Below are 18011 nucleotides of genomic sequence, written 5' to 3'. Positions count from 1 at the left end.
ATTAGGAATTAAATTTTCAGAGAAATTATGAAAAACAAGCCATCCTAAGCCACACTGAAATGAAAAAGCCACATCTTGTAAGAATACCTCTATTATACTCTAGTAATGAGGGCAAGCAGATTTTACTACCCTCTGTGCATGTGACTGGATGCTCACGGAAAGCTTCAGTCATAGAAAAGGCTATGTAACCTCACTAAGCACCCAAAACTAGTAAGACACCCACAGCAAACATTATAGTTCATACTTCTGTATTTGACCATATTCTTGAAAATTAGTTTTTCCTTCTCTTGATTCAAGCCCACAGTTTTATCTTTGCAAGTTCTAAATATTTGATGAAGAACTCAAAACTGAATGTTCACAAATCTAACCTGCAGGCCAGACCAAGCCACCAGGCCAGTTTATTCAGGCAGAAATACCAGTGACCTCATCACTTAGCTCACACAACGGACTAGCAGGACAGCTACACGGTCCTCCTCTAAGTTATAGACAGTTTCACACAAAAGGATTGTCCTTTATAGGAGGTAGAGACAGGACAGTCAGTTTGCAAAGGAGAACTTGTTAAAAAAAAAAAGGCAATTCAGTTATCACGCACTCAAATTGTCAGATTAAAAAGGCAGCTGCTGATAAAAGCAAAGCTTAAAATTCAAGGGAATTGGATTAACACATCAGACAACCACATCAGTGCAATGCCATACAGCAGCTAAAAGCTAACACCAGAAAGCCTGAACTTTTCAGTATTGTTTCAGTGACCACAAAAAAAAAATGCTTCTCTCCAGACCTTCATGTCATATTCTTGAGTTTTGTACTCAGCATTATTGTTTTTATTCCAGGCCGCTGGAGAAACACATCTCCAACCCTATTCCTGCTTTTTCCTATTTGTTTGCCTACATCTGTTTTTCTTCATGGGATCAAAGTCAGTCACAAAAAAACTGATCTAAAAAACTAAGGAAGCCGCTTTGCATCAGGGTGCATGCCAGAACAGCAACCACTTGCACACAGTGGTAGCACTCTCATGCTCACACCTTGTCCCTGGGACAGCAGCAGCTCTCTCCTGGCCACTGTCTGCCTAGCATTTTCTTGTGTAAAATAAGCAAATTCTACTGCCCTTGTAGAATATATGTGTTAACTCATTTTCTAAAAGCATTAACTCATTTTCTAAAAGGTTACTATGGAAGTCCACTCTTCTTGGAGAAAAGCAAATTCACAGTACATGCTTGTGACTGCTGGCTACCAGGCCTGGCAGCCACAAACTTGGAATCCTAAGCAGTAAAGATGTCATATGATAGGGTCGTAGGCAGAGCCGTTTACAAGGAAAGAGTAATCACACACCACCAATTAAACAGGTGCAGTACCACTTATTATAGCTCCACACAGAATATACATTCAGCTATACTTCAGCAATGGCAGGAAAAGTACATGCTTGGGAGTGGTGGGAAGAGAAAGATGTTTCCTATGACAGCTCCCTAATCTCCTTACCAGTCTATTCCAAAGTGTGATTAACATGACCATCGGAAGTCATTTCCTCAGATCTAATCCATGTTGTAATTAAAGTCTACAATTCCACCCCCATCCACTTCAAATAGGAATCCCCCCCTCAGCCACCAAGTACTTCGCAGTAATTGCACTGGCTACTGATCTCGGTTCTAACTTCACAGATTTTGTTTCCCAGTCCTTTCAAATCCTCCCCTTACTTTTCAGTTTGCAACAATTTGCAAAAAAATTCCTTCTTAACTGGAAGATATTCCACATGAGATTGTGCCAGCATGGCTGGTATTAGCTAAGTCAATAAATTTACTTATAAGTAAAACATGTATGTTGTCTGGTTCTGCAATGATTCATCATCTACCGGAGCTCCACATGTTCTTTTCTTGAATATGAGCAATTCCTGAATATAAGCAGCTACATTCAAAGTCACTGTTTCTCCTCTGCAGCAGTAATCTCTTCTGATTAAAAGCAAGTGACTTCTGGAATGGCTCCCAGACAATGCATCAGCCAGTCACTGCTTTGCCCTGAAACCATATAGAGTCACAAATACAAGGCCCAGCTACCAAAAGCTGTATCCCCACAACAGGCAAATTTGGCATGCGTAAGTAACTCCAAAGAACACGTGCAGGTCTAGCCTTGCTTATCAGTAGTCTTGTAAGGAAGAAGCGACACTTGCAGTGAAAGTCGATGTCTCTTTATTGACTTATTCATACATTTAAATGCTTTACATTGGCATATATACTAAAATTATGACTGTAAATGTCACATTCATTTTCTAGACTTCACAAACTTACCTTCAGCTTATGCAGTACGTGTATACTCCTTGCAACAACCTTCCTAACACACCTGAACAGCGGAAGAGCCACCACTGAAGGCGCACGTCAGTGGATTTAATAATACCGCAGTACGGTCAGCGACATGACAGAGTGTAGCACAGCCACTGAAAGCATTAGTAACTGCTTAGGACTTGGTGACAGCCCAAAGACAGAAGCAGCAGAAGATCCTGGAAAGCAGCGCAAAATGAGCTAGTCATCCTAACTGTATTTGCATAGAAGCAGTCAAGGCTAATTTTACGTAGACTAAGCTACATGCCAGCCCCTCTTTGTAAAGATGAGAGACGGACTGCAGAACATCTCATTCAGGCTCCAAGTCCCAGCTTCATTAAAAAAAAAAGATCATTTCTGTTAAGTCAAAAGTGAGATTAAGATCTAGCCAAAAATTAGCTTTTTCTAGCTCTGCTTGATAACCAGAAATACCATTGCTTGCAAAAGGCATCAGTTCCAGAAGACGAGACAGATCCACCCTACCCTAAGTAAAAATTAAAAGTTCTAGTCACAGCTACTTCTACAATTCACTTGTGGAATTTAGCCCCATCTTCTCCCGTCATCACAACTCAAGAGTGTTTTTCCCCTGTAAAAACAAGTTTGAGGCAGTTTAATATTGCTACTGGAAACACATACAAGACAGCAAACATCACTGAACAGTATGATGCCCTCCTAGGAGTTGTAAACTGCTCTGAAACAAAGCAATTAGTATAAACTTGACATCCCCCTCCACTCCTGCAGTTGCAGATTATTCTTAGTGCTCACTTCATTGAATCAGAAACATGTTTATTAAGAAAGACATTCCTCATGCAGACATCCCCCAGCAATCTGTGGATTCGGATGCCTGCAGTTTGGCAGGCAACAGTACTGACAATGTGCGTCTGACAATGTGCGTTTTATCCCAGTTCCTAGCATATCTAATACATCTACACCCAAGCCCAACTCTTCCTAGTCACACTGACTTAGGCACTCAGTTATATTTTTCTGTCAATAAAACACACGCACAAACAAAACATGCCTTAAAACCGAAACGCCAAGCCTATATACCTTGGTTTCAACAGGCCAGTCTCAGTAGTTTAGTCGCCAAACCTAAATTATTCCCGCCCAAACCCTCACTTCCAAGAGCTTATTACATAACACACTCTCAGTCACGTACCTTTTGGAGGGGAGGAGCTTCAACGCCAAGCAATGCGTCTCCGTACTTTCAGCTTCTGAAGGGGAAAAAAATAAACCCAAAAAACGTTCAAAACCTGAGCTCTAACCACTAATTGAGGAAAAAAGGGAGAAAAGCAAAGGAACACCACAAAAGGGGGAAAGGGGGGAGACGGCCAATCCCACGCCGCCGCACACCTCGGTGGACTCGGCCTGTTCCTTACTACAGTCAACGACTAATACCCACAAGAGGGTAGAAGTTTTGCCAATTAGCAAGGAACTGCTCTTCCATGCCTAGGAAGGGGGACAGCCACGGGCGGCAGCCCCCATGGAGTCATGGATCACCCTCCCCCCCCCCCCCGCCCCAGCCCCGCCACGTGGCGGCCGCCATTTTCCCTCCTTCCCTCTCTCCCTCACCCCGGCCCCGGCCGCGCCGCCGCCGCCTAACAGCTCCCACCCGCCGCCCACCTCGCCACGGGGCCCACCTGCTGCTCGCTCCGCTCCTCTGCCCCGCCGGCTCCGCTCGGGCCCAACCGCGCCTGTGGAGAAGGTCGCGCCGCCGCGCCTCACGGCTGCGCCTCACGGCTGTGCCTCACGGCCGCACCAGCCCCCCGGACCGCGACTGCCTCCTCCGCCTCCTCCCCCGCCCGCCGCCCCGCCAACGGCCGCCCCGCCAACGGCCGCCCCGCCAACGGCCGCCAGCAGCGCCCGAAGCCAGCGGCTCCGGAGGCCCCGCGCCACGAGACCGCCGCCGCGCGCACCGCCAGGACCTCAGCGGTGCCAAGGGGCGGGACCCGCCCAGTGGGCGGGGCGAAGGGCGGAGGGGCGGGGCGAAGGGCGGAGCCCGAGCACAAGGGGAAGCTGGCTTGAGTGCTACAGGGAGGTGCGGTGGCAATGCGGGTGAGGGCTGACTGCAAATAGGATCGAAACCTTTTCTTTTGCTTTCTGGTCCTTTCTGAAGCTACTGAGTAGCATCCCCAGGAGCAAAGGGGCTGAGGGATCCACGGAAAGAGGCTGCAGTTCTCTTCAGCCGCTCTGGACACTGATGCCGCTTTCTGTACGTATACAGAGATACATGTACGTATGTATAGAGACGTATGTATGCTCGGTCAAGTCATAAGATGGGCGTTAAATGCTAAAACACTACTATTTGTTATTTAATAACCACGGACTAAGAAGGAAGAAGAGGTCGTGAAAGATGTGCTAGAAAAGTGCAGCCATCCCTTTAGGTAAACACGGGTAATTTCCCTTTTCCAGTCCATACAGGCAAGTGTATCTGGTTAATGCTGGCCAAATTCCCATACCCTCATTTTTCATTAGAACAGCAGAGGACAGAATGGGATAGAACAGGCTATTTCAGTTGGAAGGGCCCTACAACGATCACCAGTCCAACTCCTGACCACTCCGGGGCTGACCCGAAGCCCAGGCATCACTGTCCATGTGCCTCCGGAACGCCGACGGGCTTGGGGCACCAGCCGCCTCCCCGGGAAGCCTGTTCCAGGGTTTGACCGCCCTCTCAGTAAAGAAATGCTTCCTAAGCATCTTAATGTAAGTGTTATTACAGTCATCCTCAGTGCAGGGCAGGGCAGTTTAAAGGCCGGGCACAGGCTGCAAAAGCTGCTCCGGCAAAAGCCGCACCTCAAAGGTGAGTTTGTATCCTGTGCATGGGCGTACTGGGAAGACGAGGCAGGCGATTTTGGCTTTTGCAGGCCAGGTGCCAGTGAACTGACACAGCCAGGGGACTGAAAATCTGGCTCAACCAGCTACAGCGGGATGACTTTGTATTTGAATCGTTAAGGAGAGGTTGAAGAAGAGGCTGGAAGCGATGACTAGCGTAGTGCAGGAAGCTGCCTTTTGCCTCATATTCTAGTATCCACATTTCTCACCTTTTTTTTTTTCCATGCAAAAGATAGGAAATTCTTTAAGGCATCTCTGTCACGTTAGGTGTCTTTCATCATTTTCAGATAATGATGATGTACTACTACTGCTTCAAATATATGACTACCAGGCAGTATTGTAGAATAATGAAACTGCTGCTAGGATTGTACAAAAGTGCGGGACAAATTACAGTCCTACCATCCCCTACAGTCCTACCTGTGCCGTAAGCTACACTTCAGCTCTTCTTACCTTGCACTGTTTGTGTTCAGGAATTTTATTTCCCACTCTGCCATGTGCGTAAGAGAGCTGGCTCCTGCCTTTAGCTCATAACGTTTTCTTTCCAGAGTTCTAAAACTTAAAATGAATGTACTGTGTTTGCATAAAAAGTTATGCAAAAAATGTTTTCCTGTTTTTGTTTGGGGGTTGTTTTGTACAAGAGTAAATTGGTTCAGATTTTAGCTGAAGAAAGGAGCTTTAACTGGGAGACTTAATAGGACAGGCAGTCTTGATAACTGAGGAGACAATAGTAAGATTTCTTTTCAGGCAAAGGAGCCCAATCCTCTGATCTCCTGAATAACACAGGTTATAGGGTTTGAAGTAGTAATTCTGAACCAAGCCCCTACACCATGGCTGAAACAGGCCACTTCCATGTCATACCTTTTGGAAGAGATCCGACAGCGACCTTGTGCTACTAGACTGATGGCTCTCCCAGGCAGACACCTGAGCAATTAAAAGTACACGAGCCTTATTTCCCATCTGAATTTCTCAAGAGAAAGAGAGGATCGGAACAGAAAAAGGGAAGTGAGGAAAGAAAACATTGTATTAAAAAAGAAAGAAGTGACAGTAAGAAAACAGAGCAGTGAAGACTCAAGCTCACTATATGCTTTTCAAATCTATCACCCTTGTCTAAATTCCTCCTCCATTCAGGTTTCAGCTGTTAATTACTTTCCTGTTCCTGTGATTTGTCCTTTGATGCTGACTGTTGTACTTTCTTCATCGATGCGGTCCACAGAGATAAAAAAGTGTCTTTTGTCTTTGAGCTCTAAGAATTTTGGGATTGGAAGAACTGAAAAGAAACATTAAAATGAAAGCAGATAAATTGGAGACAGAGGTCAGGCAGATGTTATTTGCAGCAAGGATCTTTTCCCTTTGCTGAGTACCTTTCTGTTATTACTTTAGTGTTCCACTTCCGTTATTCTTAGAGATTAGAGAGATGGGTATTGTAAAAGAAGCTTAGACTTCTAAATTACAGGTTGCATCATTTCTCTGTAACGAACGGAATATTTTGTTAACATAGGTTTCCTATTTTCTACACCTCTATGAAGATATTAAGCAGCTTTTGCCCAGCTAGATAGTACACTTTTCTATTCTGTTCTGAATTTGTTGACAACAGTGAATTTTCCTTTGGACATTCATACCATCTTTAGAGGCTTCTCCTAAGAAAGGTCTTCTCATGTCTGTGTAGGCTGATACATTGGCACAACTAATGAATCCCCAAAGGCAAATAATTTGAATAAAGTCTGCTTGTTATCTTAAAACCAGCAAGCTCTGGAAATGTTTCTATAGCACATTAGCAATTTCTGGCACAAGAAATAAAAAGTAAGCAGGAAGCAAAAGCAGGAAAACAAGCAGCTGCATAAAGCAGTAATATTCACTCACAGGGAGAATAAGCAATATTTTTCATTTCTGAAAACATTTCATGCTGCTCCCGTGCTCCTGGACTGTGTTGTAGCTCAGTGTCAAGCTGCAATAGCTGCTAACAAACCTGGAAAAGGACAACTTTTGTGAACATAAAAATCACTTCCACACAGCACTACATTTTCTTATCAGAGTTTATTGTTGCACTTCAGATACCATGCCACTATCAGAATAATATCTATTTTTTATTTTAAAAAACTTTGAGAAAAATGTTTCCAGCAATTTTCATTCAATGTGAATGACAAGAGTATTACATCTATAAACATTGAAATATCTATTTAATTTCTTCCTGAGGAAGTTTCACATTTTTAAGCAATGAAAAAGGATATTCTGTACAAGATAGTCTGCAAATCATTGAAACTAATTCTTTCTGCACAAGTGGAACTGGGAAAATATCACAGTATTTTCAGGAATGTTTGCTCAAATAATTAAGGGATTTCATATCAGGCTCTGTGTTTACACCCCCCCTAACGGTCACTTTCTGCTCATAATCACACATTGATTTTTTAATGGCACAGATGTCTGCAGAAAGCAAATTTCAGAATCATATTTATGAAAATAAAGGTGAAGCTCCCATAATCAAGCATTTGTTAAAGAAATTGCTTGTGCAGTTATCTGCCAGGGGAACAGAAACCATGGCTGTGTTACCATCCACAATAAAACACCTGACTTCGACTACCAAATATGAATGGGTTGTAATGAATCAGTATTTTTTAAGAATGTTATTATTGATAGTCTATCTCTGGAAATCAAACACTGATTGTAGGTAAGCTGTGAATAGAAGAGGTTAAACTTTGTCAGATAATTCATGTTGTATGACTTGCTTATTGAGCTGTACTCATGTGCATCCTATGATTTGGGGGATAACACATCTAGCTGTTGTCTGCATGCTTTGCTCAGACTCTTCATTCTTCACCAAGTTGACTGCACATTAAAAGTCATTCAGTTTTTTAAAGTCTCCTGTTAAATGTAAGAACATATTTAAATAGAATAGTTCTGGAGAAAAAAAAAAAAAAGTGGCTTCGTATCATCTTTGTATAAACAAGTAATAAGCAAACATCAGAAATTCAGAACTGCGAAGAGCACCAGCAGTCTGCCTTTACTTCTCCATCGCTTTTGTGTCTGAGACTAGCCCGCCTAGTGTACAAGAAGCTAATCCCGCAGCACCTTTTCTAAAGATGCTAGTGCTTAACAGCTGCATCTCAACAGGAGCTTGGACTTACGCAGATTCAAGATCACGCTCTTTCAGATGTGCAGTTCCAGGTCAAGCTACTTGGTTCACAGTATCAACTCAGGTAAAGTTACCACAGGAATCCGCTGAAGGTTTCCCTAGGAACTCATTCATTTTGTTCCCAGTTCCCTCCCTTAGGAAGGGCACTGGGACGATACAAGAGCTCCACCCTGCTGTTCCTCATCAGGACTTGAGGGTCACCATGGCATTCCTTCCTGGAGGATGAGCTTTGTGTTTAGCTGCCAAGCCTAGCCTAGTCCAGCCACGGCCAAGGCGGTGCCTGTGGGGGACTCATCCTCCCAGCGCTACGTGGTGACTGCAGCTGGGCTGTTTTACCAGATCACCAACAGCTGTAGGAGGCTCCTTGCCGGACCTCAGAGAGGACTTCACAGAAGTAGTCCACAGATCTGAGACGTGTCACCTTGTCTGTTGTAAAATTTCTGGAGGGACAATGCGACCAATGTGCATGTCCCCATCACCACTCTGTCCTTCACTGCCCACTCATTCTCGTTCTGCGGGGGCCTTGATTTCCCAGAGAAAGAATACAGAAAGGGAGTTCTTGAAAACAAAAAACAAACTATGAATGTGGCTGAAGCCCACCCCTCCCGCACATAGGAGGCACTCAGTTTGTGCGCAGAGGGTCCTCTCACCGTAAAAACTTCAGGTACTTGATAGCGCCCACAGTTTTTCCTATTTTTTTCTATTTTGTAACTGCTGCTCTGAAAAACATGGAGTAACTGAGGCAGAAATGCACAAGACAGGAGCTTTGTGCAATCCTGTGGACTTCTAAAAAATATGTCAGTAATGTTACGTCAGGTTATGTCAAGGGTAAAATCAATCATGCCAGGATGAAAACCCCAGGTATTTTCTCCAGTTATTCAATTTAGTTGTAACAAATCCATATAGATGCTTGCAGGACGCATGAGCTGTCCATAGCATGCAGAGTATTTGCTTTTAGAGGTGTCCAGAATCCAGAGTGTTTCTTTTATCAAATGAGAAGTATTTTAAGACAAGTCAGCTTTTGGGACAAATCCATATGACAGTGGAATATTTAAAGTGAATATTTAAAGTTGAATGAAAATCCTCATTCTGTCTAATAAATAATAAAGAGGTTCATCTTAAAAAATGTCTACTCTAGTAAGTCCTCATCATTTTTCATGCATATTCCCTTAGCAAAAATGTGCTGCGTAAAGAATATTGTTATATACAGCAAATTTGTCTAGATTTTTTCTTTACAGGCCTATCAAAACCGGGTATTACACAGAGAAAAATCAATAAATAATAAAGATTACCAGCTAGAGGTACAGTAAGGATCTCAACATCTGTTTTCTACTTAGGGAATAACAGACTGGTTTCCATTGCATTACCTTGAAAGTTAAAGTATATGATTACATAAATGTCGTAAAACAGCACTGAGACATAGAAAGTTTTTCTACTATTTGATGCATTTTTTTAACCATTTGCCCTAAAACAAATTATGATAACATTACAGAGCTACTGTAAAGAGCATTGCATTTAGTACCGTAGTTCTCTTTTGTTTTCACTACCTCTTCATGCCTTTAGAAACACTCAGAGCCAAAGTTCAGTGGAGAAGCATTGAGACCATACTCAGCTGAAGCGTTCATTGATCTTCTTTCTCAATTTTTAAGTACTATGAATTAGACTTTATCTCACATCTAAACTGATGCATTGTGAGATGTATCACTGAAATGTACCACGTAAATGTAAGGCTGGATATTTGTGTTTTCCACGATTAGAGGGTAATTTTCTACCATGATTACACACTGTGTTCATTTTTTTCCCCCTAAAGCTTATTCCTAATATTTAATGCCAAACATCTTTAAAATATCTGGAACCAGATGGAACCAGAACCAGTATTTTCATCTGGAAATCTGACAGATTTTTGCAGCTGATGTAAACTGAAGGTTACTGAAAGATGCCACAATTTTGATCAGGTCGAGGGATCTTGGAATACACAAAGCATAGACTGAAGGCAAATAAATTAAGCAAAAAATAGTGGTGCACATTAAGGCAATCTAAGTATGGATCTGGTTTTGCTCTTTTTGAGTTTTTCATTCATTTCAGTGGAGTCACTCCTGATTCACAGCAATGTAAGCCCAGAGTGCACTATCCGGATCTGGCTGCTCACAGAAGCCAGGAGTGAAAGCCTGTTCATTGCACTGCTTCAGTTTGGTTCACAATTCCTGAAATATAATACTGCTCATAAGGATTATACTGCAACTTTTGTGCTTCACGTGTCCAATCAAATTTCTGTTCAGCTAATGGCTATATTCTGTATTTTGCCATTTCAGTCAGTAAAAAATCAGACATAGTTAATTATGGACAAAGGCCCTTACCACATTGTAAGGGTTTGTTGTTACAGGCTGTAATCACAGGTAATGTTTTTTGTGTGTGTGTTTGGTTTTTTCTACACTGCTTTTGCCTGTGGCTTCCAGACTTTGCTCCGTGTATTTTGTTGCTGTGCACAGCTAAATCATATATGGTAACTATACTTCTCACCCTTGTTAGTATATACTTTGGGTATTAGCAAGCTGATTCCAAAGGCAGAAGTACACTTGGCATTTTGTGCTACATTAAGTCTTCTTATTTTATGCAAGACAATAATCAAATAGTAAGAAAAACTGTCAGTGGTCTAACAATGGGCTACAAAACCTACATGAGACACAATACTTTTAAACTGATATATAAAAATGTAAATATTTACCGTGAAATCGGACAGGTCACCGTATCTCTGAAGCTTATACCAGTTGCAAATAACTTCCACATATGTGCACAGTAGTCCACAAGTCCACAGGCCCAGAAATGGTTATGAGAAAGATTTGGCCAACCAGAGCTCTAAGAAACACATGTATTTTCACAATCCACATGCCAGCATATGGAAATAATTTCTATCTTTTACTCTTTTCTGAAGAGGTATATCTTACAAGACCTTCTGGTAGCTACTGGAGACTTTAGGTATGATGACTGAAGCGTGGAAGCGAGATTTCAAAAAGCCTTTTTTTCAATGCTATCTTACTTTCTGTAGCTCCTGTCTCAGCCACGATGGCAGGGGTTGTCCCAATTTGTGTAGGAGTTTTGAGAGTTCCACATTGTGATCTCTGTAGTAGCTTGACAGAAAAGCCCTGCACTGATGGATACAAGAGGAGATATTTTTGTTTAATAAAATGCTGTACTGCAGTTGCTGTGAATTCTAGGTTTCAAAGTTTGTTTTACCTGTGTCAAAACTTTACTTTCTCTTATGCAATTTATATTGTTTTATGCTATCTACTGCATGCAAGTTTAAGCTCTTCAGTTAGGAGCTGAACTGTAAAGATCATTTCAAGAGAAACAAAGGTTGTCCAAAATGAACACGGAAGTCAAAGCAAGGGACCTGATTCTACTCTCAGTCATGTAAATTAAGAATTGCACTGAAGCTGGTATAGTTACTTTGAATTTACTGAAGTGTGATTGAAACCAAAGCTTCTGAAATATCTTTGTATGTAGGCATGTATCAATTAGTAACCCCATTTTCAGAAGTATTTAGAGTTGAAAAACACAGCAATAAACACAGTCTTGTCTTGTCTCTGGCCAAAAGCCTTCTCACTCAATGATTTTACATCAATATGATTCTATTGATGTAAAGTTACTTATAATTTAAGTCCTGTGAGAAAAAAATCCCGCCTTACTTGCCACGTTAATATTTCCTGCTGTTCAAACTGTAAGTTTTTATTTGTGTTTTAGTTAGGTTAAATGAAATGGGAATACAGGGCAGAATAAACATAAAAGTTACAGCTAGGAGACTAAACTGCCCTTGGGTACAGGCTACAGCATTTGGGTTAAAGGAAATTTCTTCATTTGAGCATTTGTCTGGGGAAGGTATTTATAAAATTCATAGAAACAGAACCTAACCTCTCTTAAAACTGGATTATATGAGAGTCTGCATTACTTGTCATGGTCTAACTACTCTCAAAGACAAGGCACCAGACCCAAATACACGTATCTGATCATGACTGAACAAAAAACATGCAGTGTGGATCCTCTGCTGCTTATGTCACTTAGGCAAAGGGGACAGGTTTCCAAGGGAATTTCAGGGGTGCCAAGTTTGTTTTTCTAAGGCATGCCAAGCTGTAAAAGTTGTTTTTTTAATGACTTAAATTCTTCACATTTGAAATAAAGAACTGAAAGCATCTATGCACTCCACAGCTACATTAAACATTTCATTTGCAGGGAAAGGTAGTCAAATAATTAACACCTACTGAATTTTGTCTTCTCTCCCTGCTTATGATTTTGCCTATGTGGCGTCCCATACGTGGCAACTGAATCCCTGGATAACGCCAATGAGCATAATGGTTTACCTCAGAATCCATAGGAGGGTATTTTCTACCTTTGCTCTTTCCAAGACACTTTGTTTTCCCTTCTTCCAGGAGCTGACACCAGAAACCTTTATGTGAATCGAACCTGAAACAAATATTTTGCAGTGTAAAGGCCGTGAGATACTGCAAGGAGGATGCACCTCCCAAGTTTAGACTGAATACTCAAAAGAGTAAACTTAAGGTTATCAGACTTATTTGAAGGGCAACCAAATCTAAATGTCAGAATCCAAAGGATTTGTGTACATGGCTATTTATGATGTACAGAGTGGATGTTATGCTCCTGACTGATACCGTTGAATCTGTCTTGCAGCTAATGTCAAAAATAAAGAGCAACTAATTCTCTTTCCTTTCTGTTTATGCATGTCAGCATTCTATGGTCCACTTTTGGAAATAAAATTCCTTTTGATTCATCCAAAATTCATATGCAATTCTCACAAAGCAATACTTACTTTGTCCGTTTGTCAGAGGTCTATTTCTGTAACAGTCAAGCTCCACATCAAGTGGCTCAGTGGATGATTCACAGAAAATCTAACCCTGAATTCTGTTCTTTGCAGACATTGAAGAATACATCCTACTGACAGCTCAAAGGAGAAGTATGAGAGCCTTTATTTTGCAGTGAGCTTACTTGCAGACTAACCAGTATTTTAGGAATGTAGGAACATGTGAAAATTATGACAAATTAACTCACGTTAGGGCTTCAGAGTAATTATAATGAGGAGAGACTCCCAGAAATTTCTGTACTTCATCCATTACGGTAGACGGGTCAGTTCTCAGCTGCTGTCCATCAATAATTAGCAACTACAACAAATAAAATAAATGGAAGTTTAATTTAAAATTCATTATTTCAAGCTTCAAACTGAAACTTCCACCTCTGTCAAACTCACTCATTATATGGAGAGTACTGCCCCAGAGAATGGTAAGTGGTCCGGTTTTAATTGTCATCATCATTAATGACCTGGGAGCAGGGTAAATAGCATGTTAATTAAATCTGAAATGATATGAAATTGGAAGCTGTTATGACAACAGAGAAATAGCAGTGAAGGATCTAGAAAGATAAGAAATACTGGCAGGAAATTGATGAGATTTGTCCAGCCAAGGGAAAAAGGTATTAATGTCCAGAGAAATAACCTATAATTCTCATAGACACAATCATATACGTATATGTTACAGTAATGTTGAAAAGCTTGTCACTGGAAATGACCAGAAAGACAGAAACCGGTATGTAGATGTTAGGTGAAATGCCTTACTTCTAAACCCATACAACGATACATAATTGTATGAAAAAAACTTCTTTAAGAATATGAACAAAGGCAGATGTTACGAGGACCTTAAGGCAGGGATATAGACAGATACAGAGTGCAATGCATCGCTAAGAAAGCCAGGTACTGGTAGATAATTTCTTTTTCTTCTTTTCAAGTGCTTGACCACATACACACTCACAGCAGGCTACTTCGGACAGGGCCACCCCCCTTTCACCTGGAGGTGAATCTTCAGGGAAACAGACACTACCTGAGAATGTTATTAAATGTGGTATCATGCCCAAATGACCCACTAATGGTGCAGGAAGTTTGGGTCTTTGTGACTGTTGGAAGAGAAGCAAGGTCCCCAAATGGATTAGTCAAGAATTCATTTCCTGTCACAGAGACACCTCTACTTTTCCCATCTTGCTTTAGTGAGGAAAAGGAGGGAGGAAATAGACTTGCAGATGGTTCAACAACCTCCTTCTGCAAGCAGTGCTGAAGCTGGTTTTTACACTTCCATGCAAGCAGAGAGGCTGAAATCATACGAATTGCTTCCAGGATTGGATGAAACTTAGAGGTTTCCAAGACTATGAGGTTTCAGAGCATAATCAAAAGGGAGAAAATATCTTTTCTTCTGGAAGATCAGTCTTTACAATTACCTATATATAGCATGTGGATTTAGAGATGTGGATTAGTGGAAGTATCAGGCTGTTCAGAAAGCAGTAGCTCATTCCAGAAGTCTTTGCAATCAGATGCATGATGACTGCCGGAGTCCAAAAATGAACTTGCTACTTTCCTAAGATGTAAAATTTGAAAACAGGCCTTCAGTGCTTCACAGCACAGAGGTCACAAAACACCCCAAATGGGGGATATTTCCATCTGAAACAAAAGGAGTGAGGGCTTTATTCTTCACTATTTAAAAAACACATAGAGATAAATATCTGTGCCATTCCCACTTCTGCCACCCCAAAAAAGACACATAAGAAGTTTTACCAGGGGAAATTCATGCCAATTCCTGACATTTTCAGGGAACAGGTAACAAAAAATGCTCCCTCCCAACCTTCAGGGAGGTTGTGAGGAACTGAGGCAAAGTTTTTCCTTACATGTACCGATTTATTCATATCCTGATCTCAGGAAGATGTAATTTCATGAAATTCCTCAAAATCTAAGGCATTTCATGTATTGGCGAGGTGGAAAAATTAAATAGTGTAATCTTTACAAAGTGGATAACTTCATGTATAATGAATATACTATAGATGAAGTATTTTGAAACACTTTACAGTGTATTGATCATTTTACTGTAATATTTCTGACAGCTGAAGAGATTAAGTCCCTGCTCTCCCACTATACACGAGTTCCTTTGTGTCTAAAAGTCACCATGGTGGGAGAGGAGCAAGAGAGACAGTCTGGAGAAGAGAACAGCTTAGGAACAGCCTGAGTCCTTCAGCTTGACTGGCCATTTAACGATGGCTGTTGCAAAATCAGCTTGATTTCCTACAGAGCTGGCGCATGAGCGTATCTTTTGGCTCATGAGGAAGTTCATCATGCTAGGTCCTCTTTTATTCTGTATGACTGCACTGAAGCAATGAGTTATAGGCAGGAAACTAACTTAAGAGACATCAGCTTCCTGAACTTCTCAGGAACTGTATTGGTGGCCAGACAAAAGAGGACTTTTTGTATGATTTACGAGATGATGAATTAAGTCAATCAAAACCCTAAACATCTGAACTCCAAATTTGCAAAGTACTCTGAGATTACTCAGAGATTTGCAAATTCTTACCATGTAAGACAAGTGTGCTGTTACCACTTTTCTAATAAAAAGGGGAACCTTACCTATTCGTGTTGCTACTTCTACCACTTACTGTATGCCTGCTGACTTCAAAATGGACGTTAAGACTTCAATTCATTCACAAGTGTAGAGACCCCGAAATCTATACAGCACTGAAAATTATAGATAGCCTTAGCTAGTCTGGGTGAGAGCTCTTTTGGTGAAGGAAGGCTTTCATTTTCTAAATAAGGCTGTACTTTTAAGCTGAGCTGATTTTAGTTCTGCCTTATGTAACTGTTTTATGCTTCAGCAGTTCCTTGAATTTGCTAACTAGTTTGGATATGGTCTACTGTATACCGTTGCTTTTGCAAAGCAAGTTAATCCCTAGTACTTTTACAGAGAAAACATAAGGCTACCAGGTCTGGTTCTTCTCTGTCATTGTGGCATGTAAAATCTGGCAAAAATCTGTATGACAATGCATATTGTTCAATATTCATGGGTTACTTTTGGAGAAAAGCTAACGAAAATATAATGTAGAGAATTTTGTATGACTATCATGATATTACAGTATTGTCTATCTCATGAAGTCTGCAACGCTGGCCCAAAACAGAATATGCAGAGAATAACACCAACTAGATGCATCAGAGCTTTCTTGGCATACTCTGGGAAAACAGAAGGTACAGACTCCAGCCAACTTGTCTCAGCTAAGCGAGTCCTGGATAAACAGAAGGTTCAGATTGCAGCCAACCTCCCTCAACTAAAGCAATCTTTAAATGTTGGGTGGGGAGTAGTGCCAGACACACTGCTAATGTCAGAAAAATCCATTCCAGAAATAAATCTACCATGGAGATACTGATCATGTGATATTGTCTGCCTGGTCTTGTATATCACATGATGTTCAAGGCTCAGGATGTGCATCTTTTGAGGCTTGATCTTACACAGGGCCAGAAGGAGGCTAATGATTTGTATGTTATATGCCAACAGAAACTTGCAGGAAAATCCAATTTTCAGGTTGCTTACGTGCCACCTGTACTGAAACCCATGGGTCCATAAGCACACACCCTTTGAGGCTCAAAGACACACCGAGAATCTGGTCTTAACACAAGGAATATGTTGAGGATTCAGGATCAGTGACAGATACCAATGTAGATGATCAGGACTGCCAACACACCAAACTGTTTCAGTGCATGAGTAAGTCCCAACAGAGGCTCCGATATGTGGATGCACTGTTATGGGCAACAATGTGTGAGGAATTTCCAAAAACAAAGTGTGCAAAAGAGACACAGTGCTTTGACAGTTACAGAAAAGTCATGTTTGGCAAAACATGAATTCACCTAAAAAACTGGTGATGCCTGAGATGGCAAACACACTGATGTACACAAAGGCTTTATCTATACTGCTAAGTAGAACAAATAAGAGACAGCTTTCTGGTCTGAAGGCCAAATGGCACAGGATGACCTGGATCCATGTTGCTAAACTCTCGCACCTGCAAAACCAAATTGGTTGTGTCCACACTCCCCAATGGTAATGGTTCATGTTATCTTTCTAACTGTGCTCTGGAACTGCTTGGCAAGATGCTCTTTGCTATGGATCCAAACTGTGCCAGAAGTGTGTTAAAAATCAAGCAGTATGGACAGCAGTGGGACAGTGTCTGAACACTTGAAGAGGTTCAAGGTTATTGACTACTACAATCATAGCCTAAGGAGGTTGACACAGTGGGAAATCTCTGCATGAAAGGACCAAGAAGTGGGTGAAGACACTGATGCGTTTAAATATTAAGGTGTTACAAAAACTAGGTCACATCCATTTCCGTGTGGTAATCCTCATTTTAGATGGAAAAGGTACTTTTTTACACCCCAGAGTGTTCAGACACCAAAAATCTTCTCAACCCATGCAGGGAGGGCAATATCCCACCTGACTTTCCTAGATGCTAGCTGATACTTGCTACCACTCAGAGCAGACAAATATTATTGAGCAGCTTCCCTTTATTGTCCTGCAATTTTTCTTTTGGGAAACCTGATGGACCATCTGATGTTAAAAAGACGACAAAGCACTGCATGCCTGGTTCTCTTTTCCTCAACATTACTGACAAAGAGCCAGACATAGAGTGATGAAGCATGAGCAAATGAAAAACAGCTGCAAGTTAAAGACAGTTCAGGGTACAAGAGAGTTCAAGGAGCAGCAGTGACATTTCTTGAGTTTCCAGATCATTGTTCTGATTTGTTTTGCAGGAGCAGCTCCCAGCTGTAAGGTGCTAAGACATGACATCCCTAGCAATGTCAACCAACTACTTAAAACACCGCTATGAAGAATCACAATCAATGTCTTAAAACATGCTCTAGTATATCTAGGATAACCCTG

The 18011-nt window shown here is 41.4% G+C and overlaps 1 protein-coding gene and 1 non-coding gene across 2 annotated transcripts in view; both read right to left on the bottom strand.

Annotated features, from left to right (window-relative positions):
* Positions 1-3672: 3672 nt before the first annotated feature.
* On the bottom strand, positions 3673-3803 carry LOC142593501 (small nucleolar RNA SNORA24). Its single transcript, XR_012831030.1, has one exon. It is a non-coding gene; the product is annotated as a small nucleolar RNA SNORA24 (small nucleolar RNA).
* Positions 3804-8758: 4955 nt separating this feature from the next.
* LOC104023792 (bifunctional heparan sulfate N-deacetylase/N-sulfotransferase 3) overlaps positions 8759-18011 on the bottom strand; it is a 65176-nt gene continuing 55923 nt past the window's right edge. Inside the window, exons 11-15 of the mRNA XM_075708762.1 lie at positions 13330-13439; positions 12624-12726; positions 11306-11416; position 10789; positions 8759-8826 (exon numbers count right to left, since the gene is read on the bottom strand). Of these exons, the coding sequence (XP_075564877.1) occupies positions 8759-8826; position 10789; positions 11306-11416; positions 12624-12726; positions 13330-13439 (393 nt within the window). The remainder of the gene's footprint in view (positions 8827-10788; positions 10790-11305; positions 11417-12623; positions 12727-13329; positions 13440-18011) is intronic.

This window comes from Pelecanus crispus, chromosome 4 (assembly GCF_030463565.1).
Source record: "Pelecanus crispus isolate bPelCri1 chromosome 4, bPelCri1.pri, whole genome shotgun sequence".
Lineage (NCBI taxonomy): Eukaryota > Metazoa > Chordata > Aves > Pelecaniformes > Pelecanidae > Pelecanus > Pelecanus crispus.
The sequence above is the reverse complement of the archived record's forward strand: the minus strand, read 5'-3'. Positions and strand labels throughout refer to the sequence as shown.